This window comes from Girardinichthys multiradiatus, chromosome 8 (assembly GCF_021462225.1).
Source record: "Girardinichthys multiradiatus isolate DD_20200921_A chromosome 8, DD_fGirMul_XY1, whole genome shotgun sequence".
In the NCBI taxonomy this organism is placed as follows: Eukaryota; Metazoa; Chordata; class Actinopteri; order Cyprinodontiformes; family Goodeidae; genus Girardinichthys; species Girardinichthys multiradiatus.
In genome coordinates this window covers 36,075,956-36,102,465 of record NC_061801.1, presented here as the reverse complement: position 1 = coordinate 36,102,465, position 26,510 = coordinate 36,075,956, and the positions used below count along the sequence as shown (strand labels likewise).

Sequence of the window (26,510 nt, the reverse complement as noted above, 5' to 3'; positions counted from 1 at the left end):
AGGCAGCCTACAAACCTGACGCAGCAATACCAGTTCTGTCAGGTGGAATGGGCTAAAATACCAACAAACTATCTACATCATGGCGTTGTACTCAAAATAAGAAATGTTCAAAACATTTTTTTTAAGAAATGTCTTTTAAGTTAAATCTTACAGCTGGACCCCAAATAAATTGAACAAATGGATGGGTGGCAGAATAATAGATACAGTTTAAACTATATATTTACAAAACTGTATACATGTAACCTTTTCTTTTCACTGTCTGGCATTAAATCAGCGTAAATCTATTCTTTATTATAGGTCCATTACCATAACTACTTATTTTCTTTATTTTAACTTCAGTATGAGAAGTTCACCAACGTTTCCTTAACGTTTGTTTCCATTTTAAATTGTGTGACTTGAGTTAAACATTCTGGGTATTGTTTCACAAGTTTACATTTATTCAAAACTCGTTTGATGCTTAAATTTGAGCGCTGCTACAGATTACTTTTATTTATATTTGTCTTCCTCTTTAACTAGCCGAGACCAGGCGAGAAAAACAGGACGGGATTTGCGTGTGCGCATGCGCTGTGAAGCAAAAACAAGGAAGTTTCATTGTAAACACAGTGGATGGGACAGAGCCGAGGAACAACATAGCGACGTTAATAGTGTTTATTCTACCTCATGTAAAGGTAAGAGGATCTACAGCAGAACAGAAGGGGACCTTTAAACAAAACTCGGTCGCGTTTGTTTATTTATGTTCTTTGTTTTTATTCCAGCGTAAATTCTTGGATGCTAATGCTTCAGCTAATTAGGCAGCTGGACACAAACAGCTAAAATAGAATAGGAAGGTTTTTAATTTAGTGAATGTCCCCTTATAAATATACTGGTACAATCATTGTGGAATTGTATAGCTTTAAATGAGTTAGAGTTTATAAAAAATGTTTGTAATTAAATATTTGGAGACGTCGTGACGTAGTTTTGGAAAAAGAGATTTGACGAATAAATAAATTAATACCAATATTAACTCTTACCGCATGCAACTACATCCTTCTTAGATGATTTTCCCCATAAACTTACAATTATGAATTATTAATACAACCAATAAAATTTACTTCAGCTATAGTTACCACTTATAGAACCTGGCATGGACAGTTTTATTATAATTATTTGACCAAGAGACAAACAACCCTCATAAGAACAGGCTATAACGTGTCCCGTAATATGAATGCCTTTTGTGACATCACCAAAAGTGTAAGGCAGCTAATAGACGTATGGGAGAGTCTTAGTAAACTTGGAAAGCTGATAAAAACCCCAAATCCAGGTAATCAGAAAATTGAAATAAAAGAGAGTCAATTAAAAACATAATATGTAGAAATATTTTGTTTTAATGCCGTACACGACTGCGGAGAGGACTGGTGACTTAATACTTATCCAGCAGACGGTTACAGACTCCCTCAATGTGGAGGAGGAGCAATAAAAGGTCACTGTTAAAGAATCTGGCTTTTCTGGCCTGTTTTCACAGGGGCTAAAGGCAAGCCTACTATTGGAAAATTTAGTGGAAAGAAAAAGCATGGTAGAAAAAGGTGCACAAGTAACAGGAATTAGCTTGAGTTTGGAGTTGCATTTTAATTTTCAGAGAAACATAACCATCAAAATAAATGGAAAGAAACACTTTAAGTACATCTCTCTGTGTAATGAATCCTTATAATATAAGTTTCATTATTTTTGAATTGCTAAACTAAAAAATAAAAAACAATATTGAAATGCACATATCTGCTTTAACCCTTTTTGTTTTAGTTTTTTAAATAATTTTCTGATCAACAGCTATGCTTGTTGCAGTAGCTGTTGCAAATCATCAAAGGAGGATCCAGAAGGAGGACAAATTTGTGTTTTTCTTTTTATTTGCAGCAGGAAGACTTATATATTATTTTCTTTTTATTTCCTGGCTGTGTGGAGGGGTTCAAATCCAAAATTTTGTCTGATTTGATCAGAGTCGTAAGGAAAACAATGAGCAGGTGATTACACACGGGTTTGACAATGAAACTGAAACACCTGGTTTTAGACCACAATAATTTATTAGTATGGTGTAGGGCCTCCTTTTGTGGCCAATACAGCATCAATTCGTCTTGGGAATGACATATACAAGTCCTAAACAGTGGTCAGAGGGATTTTCAGCCATTCTTCTTGCAGGATAGTGGCCAGGTCAGTACGTGATACTGGTGGAGGAAAACGTTTCCTGACTCACTCCTCCAAAACACCCCAAAGTGGCTCAATAATATTTAGATCTGGTGACTGTGCAGGCCATGGGAGATGTTCAACTTCACTTTCATGTTCATCAAACCAATCTTTCACCAGTCTTGCTGTGTGTATTGGTGCATTGTCATCCTGATACACGGCACCGCCTTCAGGATACAATGTTGGAACCATTGGATGCACATGGTCCTCAAGAATGGTTCGGTAGTCCTTGGCAGTGACGCGCCCATCTAGCACAAGTATTAGGCCAAGGGAATGCCATGATATGGCAGCCCAAACCATCACTGATCCACCCCCATGCTTCACTCTGGGCATGCAACAGTCTGGGTGGTACGCTTCTTTGGGGCTTCTCCACACCGTAACTCTCCCAGATGTGGGGAAAACAGTAAAGGTGGACTCATCAGAGAACAATACATGTTTCACATTGTCCACAGCCCAAGATTTGCGCTCCTTGCACCATTGAAACCGATGTTTGGCATTGGCATGAGTGACCAAAGGTTAGGCTATAGCAGCCCGGCCGTGTATATTGACCCTGTGGAGCTCCTGACGGACAGTTCTGGTGGAAACAGGAGAGTTGAGGTGCACATTTAATTCTGCTGTGATTTGGGCAGCCGTAGTTTTATGTTTTTTGGATACAATCCGGGTTAACACCCGAACATCCCTTTCAGACAGCTTCCTCTTGCGTCCACAGTTAATCCTGTTGGATGTGGTTCGTCCTTCTTGGTGGTATGCTGACATTACCCTGGATACCGTGGCTCTTGATACATCACAAAGACTTGCTGTCTTGGTCACAGATGCGCCAGCAAGACGTGCACCAACAATTTGTCCTCTTTTGAACTCTGGTATGTCACCCATAATGTTGTGTGCATTTCAATATTTTGAGCAAAACTGTGGTCTTACCCTGCTAATTGAACCTTCACACTCTGCTCTTACTGGTGCAATATGCAATCAATGAAGACTGGCTACCAGACTGGTCCAATTTAGCCATGAAACCTCCCACACTAAAATGACAGGTGTTTCAGTTTCATTGTCCAACCCCTGTATATCAAGGCATGAAAATGTTTTAAAAAGTCACGGTTTGAGCCAGCTCAAATGTTTTCCCTTTATTTAATATGAAAACTCCTCCCAGTCTGCTTTATTGTCACTTCTGTCCAGGTCATCCCCGGCTGGCTGTTAGATGAATGATCTCATTGTTTTGGAGATGCTATAAACCTGTTAGTTATGTAATGTCTGCAGACTGTTCTTCAGATACAAAACAAATTGTGTGTCGGCAGACTCGCCGTTAAATTAGGAGATGCATATTTGTTAGGAAGTCCGTTTTTTAGTTTAAAAATATAACAAAGCTGACCCTGTAGGTATTTAAACATTCAGCATAACTGTAGATGTTAAAACATTATTTATATTTATGATCAGCACAGCAGCATTGACAAAAATAACTCCATTATATTTGTTTGGAGAATATTTTAGCCGGTGTCACCGGTATGCTTTATATTTGAACATGAACACAAATATATAACATAATAAAAAAGCGAGACTATGGAATTGGAAGAAACAGAGGATATGAATAAAAACATGAGTACCACTTATAACACCTACTTCTCATACTCTGTCTAACCTCTCTGTTCACTGTATCTGTAGAGATAAGATGCTGTTGAATAGTTAGCTTTGTGCTGGACAACATTCTTTGTGTCTGTCGTCTTTACAGGAACAGAGCAAACAGCTGGAACACAAAGTAAAGCAGCGGATTTCACACTAGAAAGCTAGATTTGGAAAAAATTAAAACGCCTTGCATTTCCACTTTGGATTCACCTGATTTGGGAGTTCCATATGGTCACCTTACTGCCCTGCATACTGATAAAATTCCCACTTCAGACGATCCCATTTCCCATAACAGCTAGCACATCATGGATTTATCTGTTAGCTTTAATCCCGGCATGCTGACGTTACTGCTTCAGTGAGCAGGATAGGAAAGTGTGAGTTGTGGACTCTGGAACTCCTTACATCTTCCTAGCTTCAGGTTTGACAAAAAGGAAAATAATAGAAACTAGTAAATTTCTTGTGTTTCAAAACCACAAAAAAATTATTTCCTTACAGAAAGAAAGCATTACATTTTCAAATGCTTTTAGTGAAATAGCAGTAAAATGTAGCAAATGACAGAAAAACAAAAAATAAACTGATTAACCTGACTTTAAGAATCAAATGTATTATTTAAGCAGCAGTAAGAATAATTGTTGCTCTTCTGTTCAGTTCATTTAATTCATTTTTTTTTAGATAGTTTTAGTAAAAACTGTTAAACTTGTATTTTACTCATGGCTTTTATTCTGTGAGGATCTCCAGCCAGCTCATGCCTTCTGTGCCATCACTCTTCCTCAGTCTCTGTGCTGTTTTCACTGAAGCACCGATGTCCTGTAGGATTTCTGAGCAAGTTGTTTTTCATCACATATGATTGAGAGAAATGAATGGCCTCTTGTGGGCATAAAAAAAGCATAAGGATTATTAAGGTAACTTTGTCTGCACACAAATGTCATTTGAGAAGATTTGGAACCCATTAAGAGTAAATTGAATCAATCATTCTCTTATCTTCCATTCAGATGAATAAAGGGAGCCTCAGACATCTCTGTAGAAACTTATAAGAACATTAAGTAGCCTGTGGGTTAGCTAAAAGGGTTACGTTTTCTCTCCTGTTTACATAATTAAGCACAAGTAACACAGCAGAAATGAAAAGACGGAAGAATTATGTTCCAGTCTTGGAGTCCTTCCTCGGCTGGCCTTTTCCAGGATGTGATGCATGATAATGTTTTGTTTGTGTCTGGGGGTTTTAATCTGTTTTTCAAGGATTTAAGCTCAACAACTTCAGATCTTTTCATGACGGCACCCACACTGTGCTAACTCCTAATATTGCCACACAGCGTTGAAAAGTTTGCTGTTTGCTTCTAGACGTTTTTAAGTCTGTATAAGAAATCGAATGTGGAAAAACTGAGCATAAAACCATTAATGTTTTTCAGACGTTCTGTCCAGTTATTTTCAGAAAAATAAAAATCAGAATTTATTTTTATTATTTCTACAATAAGTTGCTAAAACCTCCCTAACAGGGTGTATGTCAAGAGGAACAAGCAAAGACGTCGTTAGTTAACTTGGAAAAGGACTTGTTCAACCTAACTTGGTAGAAACATGTTTATTTACACAGTTTGCAACTTTCAGGACAAACTGGTCAAATCCAAAACTGTGAATAACCAAGTTTTTATCTTACTTGGAACATCATTTTACAAAAGTTATAGTTTTCACCACCATAGAAGACTTGAATGCTTGCTGGAAATATTCTGAAGAAAAAGAAATATCTGTATTATTTTAACAATAGATTTTTTTTTACTTATGGGTAAAGCACAACCCCAAAACTGACTAATAAACCGAGGTCTGGAAACTCATTCCTGACGCTCTTCCTCCTTGTTCCTCAATAGAAAATTGGGATTTTATAAGAAACAAATGGCAATGAAGGTATTTTTGCACTGAATGTAAATAAAATCCCCTTTCATATTCATATTAGGATTTTAGTTGCCATTATCTTGTTGCTTTTTTTTTGTTTTGCTGAGAACCCAAAGATACATGGACAGTTGGACATACATACAAATACAGATGTAGCATTGTGAAATATGACCTTTAAAGAGTCATCGGGAATAATAATTAGAGCTTTTCATAATAGAAAATCTGTAGAAATCTTGTCTATAAATCCATGAACATAGCAACTTTGATTTTGTTAAATTGTTAAATTCATGTTATATTTTCTTTTATTAATAGTTTGTACAATTTTTTGTCATTATTGAATACCTTTCCCAGACTCAAATTCCTGGACTTCTCAGTCCATGTTTTGTCCTTTTTTAAGCTAAAAAAGTTCAACATAAACTGGATGGATGGAACTTTGACACAATAGGATAGGGAATCAACTTTGGAAATACAGATTATTCTTCCTGATTAATCCCGACCTGGACGATAGCCAAATGATTTTCCGATCTTTTCCAGACCGCATATGGACCTTGTTTATTTGCCAGGTTCTCATTTGTTCAGATTAGTCAGAGCTGGAAGCAAAACAACATAATAAAGTTGTGGATAAATGGGATAACTGCTCTGCATTCTTCTTCCCAAACATCTGTTATGCCACGCTGACGACAGCTGGAAGCAACATGTTGACTTCTGGACTGTCCAATAACAAGGTCAAGTATTCCCGACTGGCTGCTGATGACGATGGGTACATCGACCTGCAGGTGAGAGACTAAACCAATGTTCCTGTGTTGTCATCGGTATGTTTTCGAAATGTTCAGTAATTGAATAAGCAGTTAGGAAAATAAAAGATAAATATTTTAAGTGAACATCAACAGTAAATGCAAAATCATTTTAATCTGGTTGTATAGTCTTGTTCTCAGATCATTTGTTGAAGATTGAAAAGCTTTTTTGTTTGACTGCATAGTAAATATTGAACATGTACCACATATCGACACAGCATCCCCTCTGAGCTGCTGCAAATTTTCATTTCCTGTGTGCCAAAAACTCATTTTAGTTCAAGAAGAGTCCACCAAAGGTTCCGTACAAGGCGATCGGAGTGGCCATAGTCCTGTTCCTGATCGGCTCCTTGCTGATCGTCTTCGGGGCCCTTTTTCTGGCTGGGGTCATCAAGGTGGAGGTGAGTTTGGTCAGACATTCAGAAAAGCTTTCAGTTACGTTTCTCTTTCATTTATTTCATGCCAACAGAACTTGGAGTAACGCCACATGTTTTTTTTTTTTTTTGTTTCCAAATTGAAAGTACGTCTGGAAACGATGCATTTCTGACCCAAAAACTGGGTCTTTGCTCGGTTATCCATGTGCCAACAAAACAATAGTTTATCCATTGAGTTCTGGAGCATTTTTATGCCTGCATGATTCCTTTGTCAAAGTTGAGTGGCTTAACAAACCAACATTTCTCTAAATGAGTTTAACATATAATCATTTTTTTTATTATTTAATGACCAATTTAATAAATTATAGACATATTTAAACTTTTACATGTAGTTGCATGTATTTGTTTTATTGAATATCTGTTCCTAATCTCTTTTTATTTAAAGCATATAGGTATTTATTTAACCAATTAGTTATTTTATTGGATTGTGGCACTTTTGGCCCACAGTGTGAAAGTAAAGCACCTTTTTTAAAATATAAACAGCTCCATAAACTAAATTTAAAGTAGTAAACTATGTACCCTAAACTATCCAGTAAGTGCTTTTATAATTTATGCCACTTGGTGCTTTATGCACTGGTAGATTTCTCTTCCCACCGCAGACATTTTTAACTTATCATAGCAGGAAAAGCACAGGTGAAGCAGAATTTGTTAACGCTGACTTGGTCCCATTAGGCGACTCAGTGAGCTGTGAAACCAGCACAACTTGAGGATCCTCCAGCTGGCTCACCTACATGAAACGTGGCTGCTTTTAGTTTTATAATTAGCCAAGTCAAACTGACTGCGATGAGTGAGGTCTGTCCTTTATGATACCCAGACACAACCTTCCAAGGTGCAGCTAAAACAGACAAACTTCCGTTTCAACAAACAGTTTTGATGATATTTGTTCTCTTGCTGCTAGATTTCTGCTGGGCTTTTGCTTTCACATGTGTTTAGATCAGGGTTCTAGAGTTTTGAAAATTATGGGTTTTATTTAGGTGTTTTTGTAGGTCGGGATAATTCAAATTCATATTGTACTGTTATTTTCTCATTATAGAATTAGTTCAAAAATATTGTGAAATGGGAGTCTTAAAGAGCTTAAAATGAAACACGTACAGGAACCCTGTTAAATGTAACATGGTTCAGTTATTTAAAAGCTGGCAGCGAATACTTCCGTAGATTTATTCGAGTTTAGGAAGTATGCCTAACACTGCAGTCATAGGATAAATGGTTAGTCAGAGAGCAGTTTTTTTGGGGAATAGTTGTCAGAGTTGTGAGATGAATGAATATGATTTAATGCCAATTCTTTACGAATCTCAATAAAGGTTGTAAGAAAGTTTTTGAACAGCCAACAGTAACGAAAGGGTTTAACTAATAAATAAGATAAACTGCTTTCATGTTAATCAGCTAAATGAAAGATCTCCTAGGATTAAAGTTGAAGCCATGATTTACATTCTGCACTGCAGCTTTTGTCTGCACCAACACAGAAACGCGGATCGTTTTTAAAGCCTTGATGCTGCAGTAATGCTGCAGTGCACCTTTGAACACCAGTGGGACGCCTGTAGTGACTCGGTGCATGGTACTGCCATCTGGTGGTGGAATTCAGCACAACATTGCTCTTTCCCTCTTCTAGTGGTGGTCCAATTCTCTCTGCATGAAGCTGCTGCTGATTTACATGAAACCGGAAAAATGAAGCCTTCATGCATGCAGCGCCCCCTGCCCCGGTCCTTTCATTTTGTTCTAGCAGCCAGCGGGGCACTTTGTTAAATGTTTTCCTATCTGGGGTCGTATTAACAGTTTATTTACTCAGTATTTGACGTTTGTGTAGATATGGATTCTGTGTTTTGTTCCCAGAATCCAGACCGCACCATCCCCATCATTGTCATAGGCCTGTTGGTTTTCCTGCCCGGGTTTTACCATCTGAGGATCGCCTACTACGCCGCTAAGGGTTACAGGGGTTACTCCTACGATGACATCCCGGACTTTGGCGACTGATCCGAAGGACTGTTTACTCTCTAGTTGAATGTAGCAAGAGGATCAAAACCATGGAGACCTGCGTTCATCCAGAAGGGCATCATGTCAGAGCTTTGCTGAAATATTGCAGGAATTTAGACCTTTGTGATGTTTTGTCTTTGCTCTGCTCTTTTTTTCTTCTACGCTTTATTAGCCTCCATGCAGAAGCACGACTGACCTGAGAGACTTGATGCTGCTTTATTAGCAGCAGAGGACCAGCTGTTGACCTCTTATACAATTCAACACATAAATCATAACATGCTTTATGTACTACTGCTCCAAGGCCATGGTTTAGAACAGTTGCGCTTGTTGCACTGTAGCTTTATATGATCTTACATATGTATCCTGGTTTATCTGCTTTACAGGTTCTTCTGAGACTGTATTTGCAATACAATCAAAAGATGATATTTTATGGTGTTATTTTTAAATGCAGTATGTGAAGTATTTGCATTGGTCTGTGTTTAGGATATTTAAAAGAGATGTTTCTTTTTAATATGCTGGGGTGATTTGACAAGAAACCAGGAATGTTTTGAAGTTTGAAGTTGCTTCACTTTAAATTGTTGAACTGCAGCATAAAACAAATCATTTTATAGATGTAATGTGGACAAAATGAACTTTAGTAAATGTGACTCAGTAAATGACAAGTTGGGGTGTCATTTAAATGTTACATATTCTGAACTTCCCTCCTAAGAAGTTCAAAAGCATTTCCAAATAAAATTTGGAGGAGGTTTTGAACCTTTTATAATTTGTTTTACATATACAGTCGACACTAGATATTCCCATCTACTGCACATAGGACAGAGCCATTTTCTATTACTGTCTGGCATGAAATCAGATGAAACTTTTTATATTTTTAGGCTAGATAGGAAGACCAAAATTATTTGAGTTTCTAAATGCCAGGACAACGAGGGATTTTGTCTGCATTTTTCAGATTTTATAAAAGATCTTGAAAGCCATGCACCAAAGTTATGCAAAATCCCAATAAAATACTGTTTGGCCTCCAAAATGGGGTAAAGGACACCCTCTGGTGGTTGCCTCTAAGCTGGATGTCATCGGGGGATTGGAAATAGAAAACATATAAGCTTGAACAAACAAACACTCGCTGGATTTAAAATTCAGGAGCTTCCAGAGTTGGGATGGTCTCTGATGATGATGATGTGTTGAACAAGGAAGCAGCGGTGGGAGGGTGAGAGGTTCCTGATAGCGTCACCTGTACGTGAAACGAACACCTGTTGCCCGGTGCGCTTTTAAAGACGCACAAAAAAAAAAAAAGACCGCTCGAATTACAGCCGGACCCCGACCTTTTTTTTTTTGTTTGTTTAAAGGAACAAGACGCTCTTTCTGTTCATTTTCAAACCGTCGCTCCAGTTAGACTGAAGAAAACATGCAGAGGATTTGTTTTTAAAGGGGAATTTACCAGTGAGCCACAGGTAAGGTTAAAAACACGATCAGGATTGTTTAAAAGGCAGATAAATTCATGTTAAGAGCTCATACTGAGCTGTTTGTGGCATTTAGGCTGTTTTAATCAAACTAATAAACTCCCTCAGACGGGGTTATTTCATTATAATGTTATAAAAGTCCGTTTTATATTGATGTCATGGGTTTAAATTCTCAGAACCAAATAAAGCCTCCAAATCCAGGCTGCCTGCTTTTTTTTTAAATGTTCTTTAGTAGTTACTGTTTTAACTGGGTCAGCACTTTGGACTCATTACACAGGAAGATAAGGCGCCTTACTGATAAAATGTCTGCTCTATTTTCATATGTCAAGTAATTCATTTTAAAAAGTGAAAAAGCTTTTTGTTCCCTCTCCATCTGTATTATTACCACTTCGTTGTTTCAAACCTTTGCGGTCTTTGCCATTTTGTTCCCGACTTTTTCGAGTTTAAAATGGTGCCAAGCGTCGCACCGTGTTAACAATCACCGATTTAAAGTAGATTTTCTCTCATCTAGTCTAGTCTAGAGTAAAGAAATCTGATGATATGATTTCAATAATTCACCACTCAGTCACTTCGTCATATTTCCTAAAAACCCATAAGCCCAATAAGGAATCAGAACTAAAACTGGAATAGAGTTTAAGACAATTGTTGGTATAAAACAAACATTTAAGAAATTACATGTGGAATATTACATTTGTTTCTGATCTTTTGTCTGCTTAATTCATGAAAATACTCAACTACAACAAAAAATACACTTGTATTGCCTACAAGGGTATGAAATACATTTAACAGCATATTTGAAAACTTTGTTGAAGCCTCCCTGTGTACATCATCCACAAATAAGTTTGGACCGGTCAGAAATGTCTTCATATTTTAAAACAAATGCACATCTAACAAGATTTTAATTATTTTATTTAAAAAAGACAGACAAATAGTTAACATAGTGGTTATTACATTTGCAATTAATATTTGTTGTGTATCATTTTAATTTTAATATATTGAAAACAAACATCTGCTACATTGACTAGTAATTTTAAAGTGCTTGTTGCTCAGAATAATGTCCCTTATTGTCATTTAAACTCTTAATAGAATAACACAAGTTAAATTTGGAATGCAAAAACTTTCAAAATAGTAAGCGGTATATTAAAAAGCCCTTCAAATGATACCAAGAGCATGTTTTTAAGTTAAATAAGAGAGTAACAGAGTTTACCTGAAATTCAGGGATTATTTATGCCCTTCAATTTACAATGAAACATGTAAAAACATGTGTAAAGTTATAATCCAGAATAAAAAAAAAAACATTGCTTAAATTCAGATATTGCTAAGAAACTTTCTTGGATACATTTTCATTTTGTAATTAGAATAAAGGTCAGTGAACTGACTCATAATAGTGCCTTATTTAGCCAAAAGATCACATTAAATTCTTACTTATTGAGATCATATAATCATCTGTTTTGTCCTCAAAGTAAAAAAAGAAAAACAACAGTAAAATGGCAATTACCCTTTTAAAACTATTTTAAAAAAGTGGCATGTAAATATTTTTCATGACATCCACAGCTAAGACACAGAGTTTTTTTTGGCAACAGCTTCCTCTGGGTTAAGAGACTCTTGCTAACAAGTTTGACGCAGAATTAGCTTGCTTGCTAAACTGAATAAAAACATTTTAAATGGAACGAAACAACTGATTATGTAAACATTTCTCCTGACCACCACAGCTAATTGCGGCGTTGATTGGCAACGGCTGCCTTAGGATTAAGCTCAGCGTGCTAGCATGTCAAGTTGCTAGCATGGAAGTAAGTAGAGCTATTGCCAAACTACCAAAAGCTGGATACAAACTTTTTAAAGATCTTCTAACAAAGTGGCATCTGAACTTGTTCTCTGACCACTACAGCTAAAATGTTCATTATTATAAATGACTGATTAATTTTTAGAAAGCTCAGCTTGCTAGCATTTTTGACTTTGGCTGGACGTAAACCCTTTTAATCTATTCTAACAAGATGGCATTTAAACATTTTCCCTAACAACCATAACTACGATGTGCCGTTCATTGCTAAGGAGTGTCTCAGGGTTAAACTCAACTTGCTAATATATCAAACCTAATAGCAACCCAGCAAGCAGCTTGCTGCTAAACTTGCTAAAGTGGGATGCAAATTTAGATGTATAATAGAGCCTATAAAAACACACCAGCCTTAACATTTTCTGTTGCACACGAGAAAAGAGAATGGCTAATATGGTTGACCTAACAAACATTTTCAGCTAAATTCTTCATTGAAAATGTTTTAGTAGGTTTATTTCCAAAATATGTTGAAATTCAGTTACCTTATACACCCTTACTCATGAATATGTTTAATATATAAATAATTTCAAAGGCTAATATTTATTTCCCTCCTAAATTTATTTTTCTACTGTAGCATGTTTGACTTTAGCATTAGCGCTATCGCTAAATTAATAAAATCTGGATGCAAACCTCTTGCTCCAACACAAACGTTTCCGAACTGACCCATTATTGAATGTGAACCTTATAATTAATATGCTTGACTAAAATGTTAATAATTTTATTGGCTACAATTTAATTCCCTCAAAAATTCATTGTTTTACAGTGTAGTAGCTGTGGTTCTAAAAGTGCCTGACATCTTTTATGATGTGTTATTGAGCACTTGGGACTCAAATGAATATGAGATGCCTGTCTGATAAACTGTACCATGAAATGTTTATTGTTAAAGATGAAAAAAACATTTTAGATAGAAAATTATCAAAACACAGACAGCTGTTTTTGCTTTGCATTAAACATGGTGGAAATATATAGAGCCAGAATATACATATTTTTGTCTGTAGTATTGAGTGTTTCCTGAGACCAGAGTCTATCTTCATTCCAGTGATAATTGGAAAAAATATTCTCATAACTTTCCCCAGATGAGCTCCGTTAATGACTTCAGAACCTCCCTTGCTGGTTTTTATCAAGCCTCTTGACGCACCAGCTGGGCTCCTGGTTTCATGGATAATTTGTCCCGCTCTCAAAGTTTACATCATCACAAAAATGAACTCGGTGGCAATTAATTAACCTGAGAAGGAGAAGAACCCATTTGGTGCCTCTTGATTTACAGTACAGTAAACACTTGATGTTTGACTTCTGAGGCAGGCTGAAGTTGAATAAGATCTAACAAATGTCATATCACACCTTTAGCTGTGGAGTTTGTGGATTTTCTTGTCAAAATTTAACAGTAACTGTTTAAAACCTGGAATTCGTAATTTTTATAAAAGACTCACCTTGCATCTTGGATTGCAGAACCTGGCCTTTCAAATATTTATATAGAAAAAAAATATTTTAGCCATTAGTATAGCTTTACAGAGCCAAGATTGTGGCCTTGAGCAGGTTCATCTGTCTCTCCAGCCTTCAGGATCAAAAGAAGGTCCTGACTTAAAACCAGTTATTTTCTGTTATCATTCTGCGTTTCATTTGAAACACCCTTTGGCTAAAAAATTAAAAGCCTAATCGTGATAATCTCTCAATGTTTCATACAACAGCTTTGCCTTGAACCAATTCTGCAGCAGGTGGGCTCATAGAAGCAGGTGCATTTTGCATTGCAGATCAGCAGAAAGACAGATGATTCAAGGTTATTTTATTAAGATGTTAAGATACTGTTGTTAGCACAATACAGATGGTAATTTGCATAATACTGCAATTTTACATCCCAAAACAAAATTTGTGCATTTCTGCATTTAACCCATGCTTTATGGAGCAAGGACGTGTTCCCTCTGATTACCAGCCCCATTTTAGATATGATTAATCTATCTTTAGTAAATGTATATGTACCACAAGCTTTTAAGGTAGCTGTAATTAAACCTTTGCTCAAGAAACCTTCACTTGATCGAGATGACTTAATAAATTACAGACCTATATCCAATCTTCCATTCTTATGTAAAATTCTTGAGAAAATAGTTGCTAATCAAATGTGTGAGCATTTACACAGCAATGATCTGTTTGAAGAGTTTCAGTCAGGCTTCAGAGCTCATCATAGCACTGAAACAGCTCTAGTGAAAGTCACTAACGATATTCTTATGGCCTCAGATAATGGACTTGTGTCTGTTCTGGTTCTGTTAGATCTCAGTGCTGCATTTGATACAGTCAATCACAATATTCTCTTAGAAAGGCTGGAATATGCTGTAGGGATCAGGGGAACAGCACTAGGCTGGTTTGAATCTTATCTGTCTGACAGATTCCAGTTTGTTCATGTAAATGATAAATCATCTTGGAAAAAATATTCTCATAACTTTCCCCAGCATGTCTGCAGAGTGCAGTACTTGGGCCAATTCTCTTTACTATATTTAGTAAAATAGGTAAAATTATCAGGCAGCATAGAATACATTTTCACTGTTACGCTGATGATACTCAGCTTTACTTATCCATAAATCCTGATGAGCCCAACCAGTTAGATAGGCTACAAGCATGTCTTGAAGACAAAAACTTGGATGACTAAATTTTCTGCTTCTAAATTCAGACAAGACAGAAGTTGTCACCTTTGGAACAGAGTCCTTAAAAAAAAAAACTGCTTAGTCAATCACTTAACCTGGATGGCATTAAATTGACCTCCGATAATAAAGAAAAAACCTTGGTGTTACTTTTGACCAGGACATGTCATTTAAATCCCATATTAAACAGGTTTCTAGGATTTCCTTCTTTCATCTCCGGAACATTGCCAAAATTAGAAATATCCTATCCAGGAGTGACGCTGAAAAACTAGTCCATGCATTTGTTACTTCAAGGCTGGACTATTGTAATTCGTTACTATCAGGATGTCCACAAAATGCAGTTAAAAGCCTTCAGCTGATTCAAAATGCTGCAGCAAGAGTTCTGATGAAAATTAAAAAGAGAGATCATATTTCCCCTACTTTAGCTTCCCTTCATTGGTTCCCTGTTAAATCCAGATTAGAATTTAAAATTCTCCTCCACACATTTAAAGCCTTGGGCTGCACGGTGGCGTAGTTGGTAGCACTGTTGCCTTGCAGCAAGAAGGTCCTGGGTTCGATTCCCAACCAGGGATCTTTCTGCATGGAGTTTGCATGTTCTCCCCGTGCATGCATGGGTTCTCACTGGGTACTCTGGCTTCCTCCCACAGTCCAAGACATGCCTGTAAGGTTAATTGGTCTCTCTAAATTGCCCTTGGGTGTATGAATGAGTTTGTGTGTTGCCCTGTGATGGGCTGGCGACCTGTCCAGGGTGTACCCCGCCTCTCGCCCATAGACTGCTGGATATAGGCACCAGCTCCCCCGTGACCCACTATGGAATAACCGGTAGAAAATGACTGACTGACATATAAAGCCCTTAATGATTTAGCTCCATCATACATCAGAGATCTGATTGTTCCATGCGTTCCTAACAGAGCACTTTGTTCTCAGACTGCAGGTTTACTGGTGGTTCCTAGAGTCTCTAGAAGTAGAATGGGAGGCAGATCCTTTAGTTATCAGGCTCCTCTCCTGTGGAACCAGCTCCCAGTTTTAGTCTGTGAGGCAGACACCCTGTCTACTTTTAAGGCTAGGCTTAAAACTTTCCTTTTTGATAAAGCTTATAGTTACAGTGGCTTAGGTTATCCTGAGCTATCTTCCTTATTTTTTACCTCCGTCTTCTTCCCTCCCTGTTGAAATTAGTTTGATCATCTTAAAAATTTCAGTGCAACAAAACAACACAAACAGAAGAAATGTGTGACCACTGTGTGTGTGTATTTTATAGACTGACTTTGTGACCTTAGTTTGACCTGTATATTACTGTTTTTTACTTGGAACACAGGGGCTTTACAGTAGCTCTATCTATTGGATTCAGTCGACAAGACATTGTGGCATTCACCTTTATTCACAGATACCAAATATTTGCACTCCGAGCGCAGGGATGTCTGCTAAGGTGGAACCCTCTTTATTTTCCCTGTCCTATTTTTCCCCTAAGTGCACATCAAACTGAGTCAGATGGAGGGTTCCTATTGTGATGGAAGGACCATGTTTGGATTTATAAAAATCAGCCTTTCTAACACATGTGCAAGGATGGGAGAAAAATAAGATGTAGATTAACAGGGGCCAGGAAGAAAAAAGAAAGCTCCCAGGGAAAAACCCAGTGGTAAAGTTATTTATCGCAGTAACACAACTGGGTTACAGCAGGGTGAATGCCAATGAAGAGCATTTTATTTCCTTTTGGACTGTGGGAGGTGGCTGACAGTAGGTGCTCCAACATGACATTTCACAGCCTCAAATATCCCAGTCATGATGAGTTTGGGGAAGAATAATGGAATTTGACGCTATGAGAAAAAAAGAGCACAATTCGAGCACAAATTTATTAGGTTTTAGAGACTACTAAAATATATACATTTAAACATTTTTGAAACATTTGCCACTTTACTTTGTTTGAGCCCATGTCTTTTAATATTAACTGCATGTTTTAACTATGAGAATGGTGATTGGCAGGTCAAATACTGAAAAATCTGCCCCCCTTGTTCATTAAATTCCCCCTTAAAAAATATCCCTCTTGCCTTTGGTCAACGCATCAGCAAACAGCACATTCTTTTATGCACATTGTTTTGAATTTATTAAAAATTTGATAGATTTTTAATCCCTTAAATTTTGTTGGAGTCTAAACTACTACCTCTATCATGGAATGTTCAACATTTGCTTCATTTATTATTTGGTTCCAACTAAAATCACCCAATGGTTTTGTACATGCCAACAAGTCTTCATAATGAAAACTGGAATCAGCAGATCCGACCTGTAAGAAAACTGAAACTGGCTAACTATAATATTTAACCTCCAGAATGCATATGACATGACAAAAGTTACTAAAAAAACAAACAAACAATTCCATGTTTGTTCGAATTAGAGGTTTATTGGAGGTTAAACAGCAACTTTTCTAACCTTCTGTAGTTTTTCGTTTGGCTGCAGTGCTAAAGCATACGTAGGTTGTACGTAAACAAGATCAACAAGTTAAGATTCGGTTTTAGATATGTTATTTTTACTTTTGTTTTCCTCTATGGCAGTGCTACTGCTATTTTTTGCATTCGTAGTATTCTCAGTTTGCTGCCTGCTGTTGCTTGCTTAAAGTTTCTAAATAAGCTACATCCCTCCAACACCGAAACGAGCAACTGGGTCCCCTCTAGACTGATGTAAATATCCACCTATTGTTAAAGTTGGAGGGTTGTAAAGGTTAATAAAAATGTGTTATGTGAACATTTTCCAATTACTTTTGTTGTGACTGAAGGAATGTGGACGTGTGGAGATGATTTTCTTCAGCAGGGAGACGGAAGAGATTGGCTAAATACATGTAAATCCTGAGAGAACCTACAGAAATTTTAACACTGATGCGGAGGTTCACCTTCCAGCTGGACAACGACCCAGAAATTCTAGCCAGTGCTGCACAAGAATGGTTTAGATCAAACCATAATCATGCGTTAGAATGGCCTAGCCAAAGTCCACACCTAAATTCAATTGAGCATCTATAGCAAGACATGAAAATTAATGTTAACAAAATCACTTCATCTAATCTAATTGGCAAAAACTTCACTGAGTAGATGTGCAACGCTAGTAGAGACATACAGGGGTTGGACAATGAAACTGAAACACCTGGTTTTAAACCACAATAATTTATTAGTATGGTGTAGGGCCTCCTTTTGCGGCCAATACAGCATCAATTCGTCTTGGGAATGACATATACAAGTGCTGCATAGTGGTCAGAGGGATCTTAAGCCATTCTTCTTGCAGGATAGTGGCCAGGTCACTATGTGATACTGGTGGAGGAAAACGTTTCCTGACTCGCTCCTCCAAAACACCCCAAAGTGGCTCAATAATATTTAGATCTTGTGACTGTGCAGGCCATGGGAGATGTTCAACTTCACTTTCATGTTCATCAAACCAATCTTTCACCAGTCTTGCTGTGTGTATTGGTGCATTGTCATCCTGATACACGGCACCGCCTTCAGGATACAATGTTTGAACCATTGGATGCACATGGTCCTCAACAATGGTTCGGTAGTCCTTGGCAGTGACCCATCTAGCACAAGTATTGGGCCAAGGGAATGCCATGATATGGCAGCCCAAACCATCACTGATCCACCCCCATGCTTCACTCTGGGCATGCAACAGTCTGGGCGGTACGCTTCTTTGGCGCTTCTCCACACCGTAACTCTCCTGGATGTGGGGAAAACAGTAAAGGTGGACTCATCAGAGAACAATACATGTTTCACATTGTCCACAGCCCAAGATTTGCGCTCCTTGCACCATTGAAACCGACGTTTGGCATTGGCATGAGTGACCAAAGGTTTGGCTATAGCAGCCCGGCCGTGGATATTGACCCTGTGGAGCTCCCGACGGACAGTTCTGGTGGAAACAGGAGAGTTGAGGTGCACATTTAATTCTGCCGTGATTTGGGCAGCCGTGGTTTTAGACGTGCACCAACAATTTGTCCTCTTTTGAACTCTGGTATGTCACCCATAATGTTGTGTGCATTTCAATATTTTGAGCAAAACTGTGCTCTTACCCTGCTAATTGAACCTTCACACTCTGCTCTTACTGGTGCAATGTGCAATCAATGAAGACTGGCTACCAGGCTGGTCCAATTTAGCCATGAAACCTCCCACACTAAAATGACAGGTGTTTCAGTTTCATTGTCCAACCCCTGTACCTCAAAAGCCTGTAGCTGTAATTGTAGCAAAACATGGTTCTGTGAGGTTTTGACTAAGTGGATCTGAATGAAGATGTACTCCACACTTTTCAGATTTTAATTTATAAATTTGTATTATTTTCCAGTAACCTCATAATTATGCACTACTTTGTTTTGCTCTATCACATGAAAACTTAGTGAAATATGTTGAAGTGTTTGGTTCTAAAATGCAAATATAATAAGTAAGAATCAAAAGGTTAAATGATATAAATACATTCACAAGGCCCTTTAAATAAAAATATCCAACTAGAAAACGTGCTGTTTTTTTTCAGTTGTATGCAGTCGTTAACAAGTCAAACTGTAAAATCATTTTGTCCAGCTTTCATGTCATTCTAGGTGTTTAGAAAGGCTGGGGGGGTCCAAAATGAAATGTCCTCTCATGGTCTCAAGTCAAGACTTTTGACGAGGCCAATCTTTTAAAGGTTCCTACTTTTCTCTCTCTCCCAAAAAGAGAATTTGCTAATGGCAGGTTGACATTTGGAGCTTTTAGTGATCATGAAATCAGCTCCAAAAATGATAAACTGCAGTAGCTTCAGTGCTTTCTCTGGCTTATCTGGTGAAATATTTGGGTTAAAGATGATAATCCTTAAAAGTCGATGCATTACTTGGTGCTTGTATCAGTACTGTTAAAATTCATCTAGTGAATTCTCTTGCCTAACAAATTAACAACTCTATTAACCCAACTTCTACATTTTTGTTAGTTTTTTCATGTTTTTCGGTGCTTTTATTAGAGAGGTCTAGCAAACCGTTGATATTTTTATACCACTCTTTCCACTCAAACGTTTCCTGTAGTTGTTTAAAGTGTAACAGTAAAAGTGTTTAACTTGAACAGGATAATGTGAGTAGGCAATATTGATGAGTAAGCAAGTATATTAATTAATTAATTAATTAATTGGATGCAATTTTTTCCCAAGTCTCTTGTTGAATCATAAATACTCACCTGAATTGAGGCAAGTAAGGCCCACAACCCTCAAAATGTGTCTGACCTTTGTGACTTCCTGGTTGAGTAGAATCCACTCTAATTTTAGTAGGTGGCCACTCCTGGAAGGGTTCACCTGTTTCAATTTTTCTCCATTTGTTGACTGTGGCTTTCTAGAGTCCAGAAGGCTTGGAAAGGGTTTTGTAATCCTTTCCAAACTGAGACTGAAAGATATCAATGACTTTGTTTTTTAATGTGTCCTTGAAATTTTTGAGATTAAAGGATGATGGGTTGCTTTTTAAAAATCCTTTAGCGTACTTCATGTTGTCAGACAGGTGCTATTTAAGTAATTTGTTGATTCCACACGCCTTGCAGTAATCATGCCTGGGTAATGGGAAATTCTTCACTTTGTGACATTTCTGCGTTTTTGAAATCTTGAAAAAATTCTAATAACTAATTCATGATTTATTACTTCTTCACATGGTTTCACATGGTGTCATGGCATTATATGTATTTACTTAGATTATCTTTAAGTGCTATTTAATACTAGTTTCATCTGAAACAATTAAGTCTAACAAAGAATCAAACATTAAAGAAAATTTTAAAGGGGGAAATCCTTTTTCATGGCACTGTATATGTCAAACTTTGTTATGTATTGACAGGTATTCATGCAACACTTTAGTGCAAATCACTTAAAAATAGAGGTTTTTTATTTATTAGGACCTATTTATCATTTTGAAGGGGCTTGGAGGAAAGCAGATCTTGTTGATGAAAGGTCAAATATCACGTGTTTGTGTGCAGTACAGTGTTATTTAACTCCATACTTCAAGCCTTGGTTGATCCTAAATATTCCTAATGGGGCTTTCGAGGCATACGTCTTGTTGGCACGTTTTACCTTTTTATAGTCGCAGCATATTAGTGGTTGACCTTTTCCCTGTCTTTTCCTTTTGCCATCTATTCAGAGGTTAATGTCCAATTTGTGTTGCTGGCAGATAGAAGCAGTCTTGAAATAGTCCACACACTGAGGAAAGGTTTAGTGCTTCATTTTCCTTAAAGCGTACAGTCACTGCACCACTTAAATCGATAAACTGTTATGGCGTAAAAAAACTTTTTTTTATTCCAACAATGTGGATTCCTGAAAGAACCTTTAAGAGAGAAAAAACTCAATTTGATTGGAAAACATTTGTCTGGGAGACTGTTTATGTTTTGGTTTTTAAATATGCATTCGTAAGAGGAGCCTGATAAATCTGTGCTTCAGTCGTGGTTATTCAGCCTGTCTCCTTACACGGATTGAAAAGGCAGCAACAGAATTTCAACAGCACGCCTGTCACTGACATTTCTATTTCTATCAGGTGATAAATCAGTGTGAGGCAAGCTGCTTTCCTTTGAGAGCTACCTGCTCATTCATTATACCTTTAAAGCTTTTTTAGAGTGTTGTGCCATCGCAGCTGCGCTATCAGTGTCAAGAAAAAGGCACAATATGTCTGAGGAAGATGTACGGAGACAGTTGGAGTCACCATGGCGTCCAAACAAAGCAGGCCTGCGTTGTTTGGCATCTCTCAGAGTTTTTGGTTCTGATTTAACGACAGAAAATGTCCTGCAGCTTAATGAGATTTTTCTTTTCCTATCTTTCCTCTTGCTGTGTTTCCCTCACTGTCTCTCCTATCTTTTTTTCCACTGGTGATCTACTTGATTGCTTTCTGTTTTGCCAGACACACACACATAGTTCTGACCAAGAAAGCTATAATAAACAGGTTTGTTTATTTGGAGCTGTCTGTTTTTAGACAAAAACGGCATCTGTGTTTGCTTCTTTACTACTTAAAATGATAAGTCATTGTTGGGCATTCAGTCTTTATCATCTTTATTCTTCTTAGCTAACAAGAGAGAATAAAGATGCATTTCAGTTAATGCCTCTGAAAAGTTAACTTTTTTCAGCAATTGAAGTCGAAAAGCAAAGCTGTAGATTCACAACTCAGAGACTGATACATTTAAAATGTTTAGCTTTTTAGTGTTTGTCTCAGGTTCAGGAATGGCTTAACACAAGTAATGAAGGTAGCCCAGATACCTTTGTGTGGGGTCGCTCTTGAAGCTGTGACCCCAGCTGTGACCCCGGTCCTTGCCTTCTGAGCCTCCCACCAAACTTCTGAATCGACTTTGCACACAGTTATACCTGTTGCTTGTGCCCTCTTTATGTTCCACAGTTTTTCTTTCGGTTCAACTTTCCATTAATATCCTTGGATACAGCAGACTGCGAACAGCCAGATACTTTAGCATTGACATTCTATGTCTCGCACTTATTTGTGAAGCCCATGTGTTATATAGATTCATTAAACATAGCGATATGTTTCAAGCATTTATTTTAGTTAATTTAGATGATTAGGGTTTACAGCTAATGAAAACCCAAAATTTAATTTCTTTGATAATTAAAATATTGTTGCAGAATACAGTTGTTTAGTTGACAGCCACTGACACCTCCAACGAGGAGAGTACGCTATAAAAGGTAATTGCTAAAGAATTTCAGTGTTCAGATTACTGAATCCAAGCATATTTATGGCAAGTTGAGTGCAAGGAAAAACTGTTGTGGAAAATGCATGCATAAGAGCGCTAAAGTTTCCTGGTAATTGGCTGCACTAGCTGTGGACTTTACTGGGCTTTGCTTCACATTCCTCTCAAGGCTGCATGTGGGGCTGCATGTTAGAAAATCATGCGGCAATTACTTTTCTGTGTTTTTGACATTTTCACCTGTGCCATGTATGGGTGTCTACTGCAGTGAGACACCGTCCAACACGCTGACGAAATTGATATTTGTAAAAAAAATGCACTGTTGCCTTGCAGCAAGAAGGTCCTGGGTTCAAATCCCGGCCCGGGGGTCTTTCTGCATGGAGTTTGCATGTTCTCACCGGGAACACGTGGGTCCTAACCAGGTACTCTGGCTTCCTCCCACAGTCCAAAGACATGCCTGTTAGGTTAATTGGTCACTCGAAATTGCCCTCATGTGTATGAATGAGTGTGTGCATGGTTGTTTGTGTGTTGCCCTGCGATGGACTGGCGACCTGTCCAGAGTGTACCCTCTCGCCCATAGACTGCTGGAGATAGGCACCAGCTTCCCTGCAACCCACTATGGAATAAGCGGTAGAAAATGACTGACTGACTAAAAAAAAATCTCAGTTAAAACCTGTATATAAGAGCAAACAATTATGTTACAAACAATCATTTGTAATATTAATATTGCACACAATGACATTGTGATAGAGCTGCACAGTGGCGCAGAAGTTGGCACTGTTAGCTTGCAGTAAACAGGCCTTTCTGCATGGAGTTCGCATGTTCTTTCTGTGCATGTGTAGGTTCTGGCCGGGTATTCTGGAAACATGATTGTTATGTTAATTGTTTACTCTAATTAGCCCCTAGGTATGAATGCGTATTTTCATGATTGTCTGTCCTGTCCATTTCTGTGTTGTCCTGTGATGGACTGGTAACCAGTCCAGGGTGCATCTCGCCTCTCACCCATGAAGGCTGGAGATTGGCACAAGCTTCTCCACAACCCTGCATGGATAAGTGGGTACAGACAATAGATGAATGAATGGATGATGTTGCCATGACAATATATTTGCAATACAATGTGCAGCCCTACAGTAGCTGCTGTTATGCCAATTGCTTGTGCACCAGTTTTCTTCTTCTACACTTTTTCTTTCCACTTAACTCCTATTAATATGCTTGAATACAGCACACTATAATCCATTTGTCCTGTTCTTATTTAAATTCAAAATTTCAGAGAAAGTGAGTTTTGGGTTTTCATTTGCTTTAAGCTGTAATTATCAAAATTAGGAGATATAAATGCAGTACCGTTGGTAGCACTGTTGCAGCAAGAAGGTCCTTAGTTAATCTTGCGCCCTGGGGTCTTTCTGCATGGAGTTTTCATGTTCTCCCTGTGCATGCATGGGTTCTTTCCAGGTACTCTGGCTTCCGCTTACAGTCCAAAAACATGACTGCTAGGTTATTGGTCTCTCTAAATTGCCCTTAGGTATGAATGGGTGTGTGCATGGTTGTTTGTCCTGTGTGTCTCTGTGTGGCCCTGCGATGAACTGATGACCTCTCCAGGTCGTACCCCGTCTCTCACTCGTAGCCCGCTGGAGATAGGCCCTGGCTGCCCTACAACTCTGTACGGAAGAAATTGGTATAGACAATGGATGGATGGATTTGAATCATTAAAATGAATAAATGTTTCAGTGTTATTCTGATTTATTGAGATGCCCCTCTATGCTGCGCATCTGTTTATTCTAACCTGAACAAAGACAGTAAGTGATGGACAGCCAGGCTCGGTGTTGCAGCTTTTTCTTCTTTGCAGCAGAATCATAATCTTGCAGCTTCTCCTTGGCTCTCCTTGTCCACTTTTCTCAAACACTTCACATCTAAATCAAATGTATTTTGTTTAGCATAAAGTTTTCAATGCGATAGCAAAAAAGCAGACAGGTGAAAGACTGAGGATTGGAGTGTTTACGTTCCAGCTGACTGTGATGAACAGAAGAGCTGCAGATTGAGTTTTAACTTTCACAATAATTCTGGAGACAATCGTGTATGCTGCACTGTTTGCTGAAGCATGGGAGTGTGTTGAACGAACCACAGCAATTGTTGACAGCCTGCGTAATTGTTTTCCACCAGTTTAGACTTTGCCCCAGCCGTAAGATGAAGAAGCCCATAAAAGCGTGGAGGTGGGGACAGAAAATAACGTTTGCATGGCTGCTGCTGAGGGGATGGAGTTTTCTCCGATCATGATCAGGAAGTGCAGAAATTATTGAGAATAACAGGGATGTTGATAATCTGATTGTTCCAATTTGCTAAACATTAACATTCTGTATAGCATGTAACTGATTGTAAGATACCAATACCCACACTACACCCTACGCCCCTCTATGAAGTGTGTACTTTGTACAAGTGCATGTAAGGGTTGAAGTGCGCAGGTTAAAAGAGTGCAAAATTGGAGAATTGGGACAGTAGGGGTTACGTCATCGACTTGCACCTCTGCAACGTAACTGCAACATCAAAAAGTGCGGGAACCAGCACTGTTTTCACAGTCTTGCTGCTGAAAAAACTATTTAAAACTGCAACAAGCAATTGTTTTGAAGAGAAGAAAGTGCAGGAAGCGAAGGAGGCTTATACACCAGACTCTTGCCACACCAGTGTTTGTTTGAAAGGTAACTTCAGTGTTATGGCCTACTGACTGCCCAGACTCACTCTGAACCCAGTGGTTTCTTGCATTGTTGAGCCTGGAAAAACAGTAAAAAAATATTTGTCGGCTTGCTGTCTAAAGTTCACGCAGTTCTTAGGCCCTGTCCCAATACCCGCACTTCCACCCTTGTGTCCCTAAATTGCGCGTTCCCGTTGATGGGTTCGAGTGCGTAGTATATTACCCACAATTCACTGCTGCAGATGACGTTCTGAGCAAAAACCAATCACAACCGTCAACATAACCAGCCATAAAATCAGAATAATAAGAACTGCATAAACTTTACACAGCAAGCCGACAAATATATTTTTTTTACTGGTTTTCCAGGCTCAACATTGTAATATATCACTGGGTTCAGAGTGAGTCTGGGCAGTCATTAGGTCATAACACTGAAGTTACATTTCAAACAAACAATGGAAGAGTCTGGTGTTTTTGATTTTGTAACTAATCATCAGCTTGGGTGTAAATAACCACACAATCAAAACTTGAAAATGGTTTAAGGGTTTCTAGTCTGGTGTATAAGCCTCCTTCGCTTCCTGCACTTTCTTCCCCTCAAAACAATTGCTTGTTGCAGTTTTAAATAGTTTTTTTTAACAGCAAGACTGTGAAAACAGCGCTGGTTGCCGCCCTTTTTGATGTTGCAGTTACATTGCAGAGGTGCAAGTTGATGACGTAACCCCTACTGTCCCAATTCTCCAATTATGCACGCTTGTAACCTGCGCACTTCAACCCTTACATGCACTTGTACAAAGTACACACTTCATAGAGGGGCGTAGGGTGTAGTGTGGGTATTGGGACAGGGCCTCTTTATTCTGATTTGATGGCTGGTTACGTTGACGGTTGTGATTGGTTTTTGCTCAGAACGTCATCTGCAGCAGTGAATTGTGGGTAATATACTTCGGCGAAGTCCGCTTAGATGCAGGCTTCGCTGAAGGACGGATGTGGGGCACAAAGGGGGTGGGGCTAAGGACGACTCTGGAGAATTGGGACGCACTCAAACCCATCAATGGGAACGCGCAATTCAGGGACACAAGGGTGGGAGTGCGGGTATTGGGACAAGATTGTGACTCCAGGAATTAGCATGCCTGTCTTCCGCATTGTCTGCCATTGGCTCAGATGGTACTCTAGCTCGACTTCTCTCTGCACATGCAAGAAGAGGTCCTAGAACCTGTTAGGTGTTTTTGAACTGCTTTTAATGTGATCTGTCCCAGCAAAGCCAAAGTGACATTGGAGGCCCAGGACAATTCAGCTCTCAGGATCATAGAGATACTCAAGCCCCTTAACAACATCAAGGTGGCAGTTGTATG

General features: G+C 38.4%; 2 protein-coding genes across 5 annotated transcripts in view; both read left to right on the top strand.

The window, feature by feature from the left end:
- The first annotated feature begins 522 nt into the window (after positions 1 to 522).
- Positions 523 to 10,569, top strand: LOC124872523 (transmembrane protein 230-like). Of its 2 annotated transcripts, none has more exons than XM_047372644.1 (4): positions 523 to 668; positions 6,400 to 6,491; positions 6,785 to 6,907; positions 8,771 to 10,569. In XM_047372644.1, exons 1-4 carry the CDS (start codon positions 560 to 562, stop codon positions 8,909 to 8,911), a joined length of 465 nt encoding a protein of 154 aa, XP_047228600.1. In that variant the 5' UTR covers positions 523 to 559; the 3' UTR covers positions 8,912 to 10,569. The 2 variants fall into 2 exon arrangements, with proteins under 2 accessions (XP_047228600.1, XP_047228601.1); XM_047372645.1 differs by lacking the exon at positions 523 to 668 and adding an exon at positions 3,020 to 3,074.
- The window catches only part of igsf9a (immunoglobulin superfamily, member 9a), a 93,037-nt gene continuing 76,753 nt past the window's right edge, over positions 10,227 to 26,510 (top strand). For all 3 annotated transcript variants that reach the window (XM_047372602.1, XM_047372603.1, XM_047372601.1), the window contains exon 1: positions 10,227 to 10,359. The gene's annotated coding sequence lies outside the window, so the exon portion shown is untranslated. The remainder of the gene's footprint in view (positions 10,360 to 26,510) is intronic.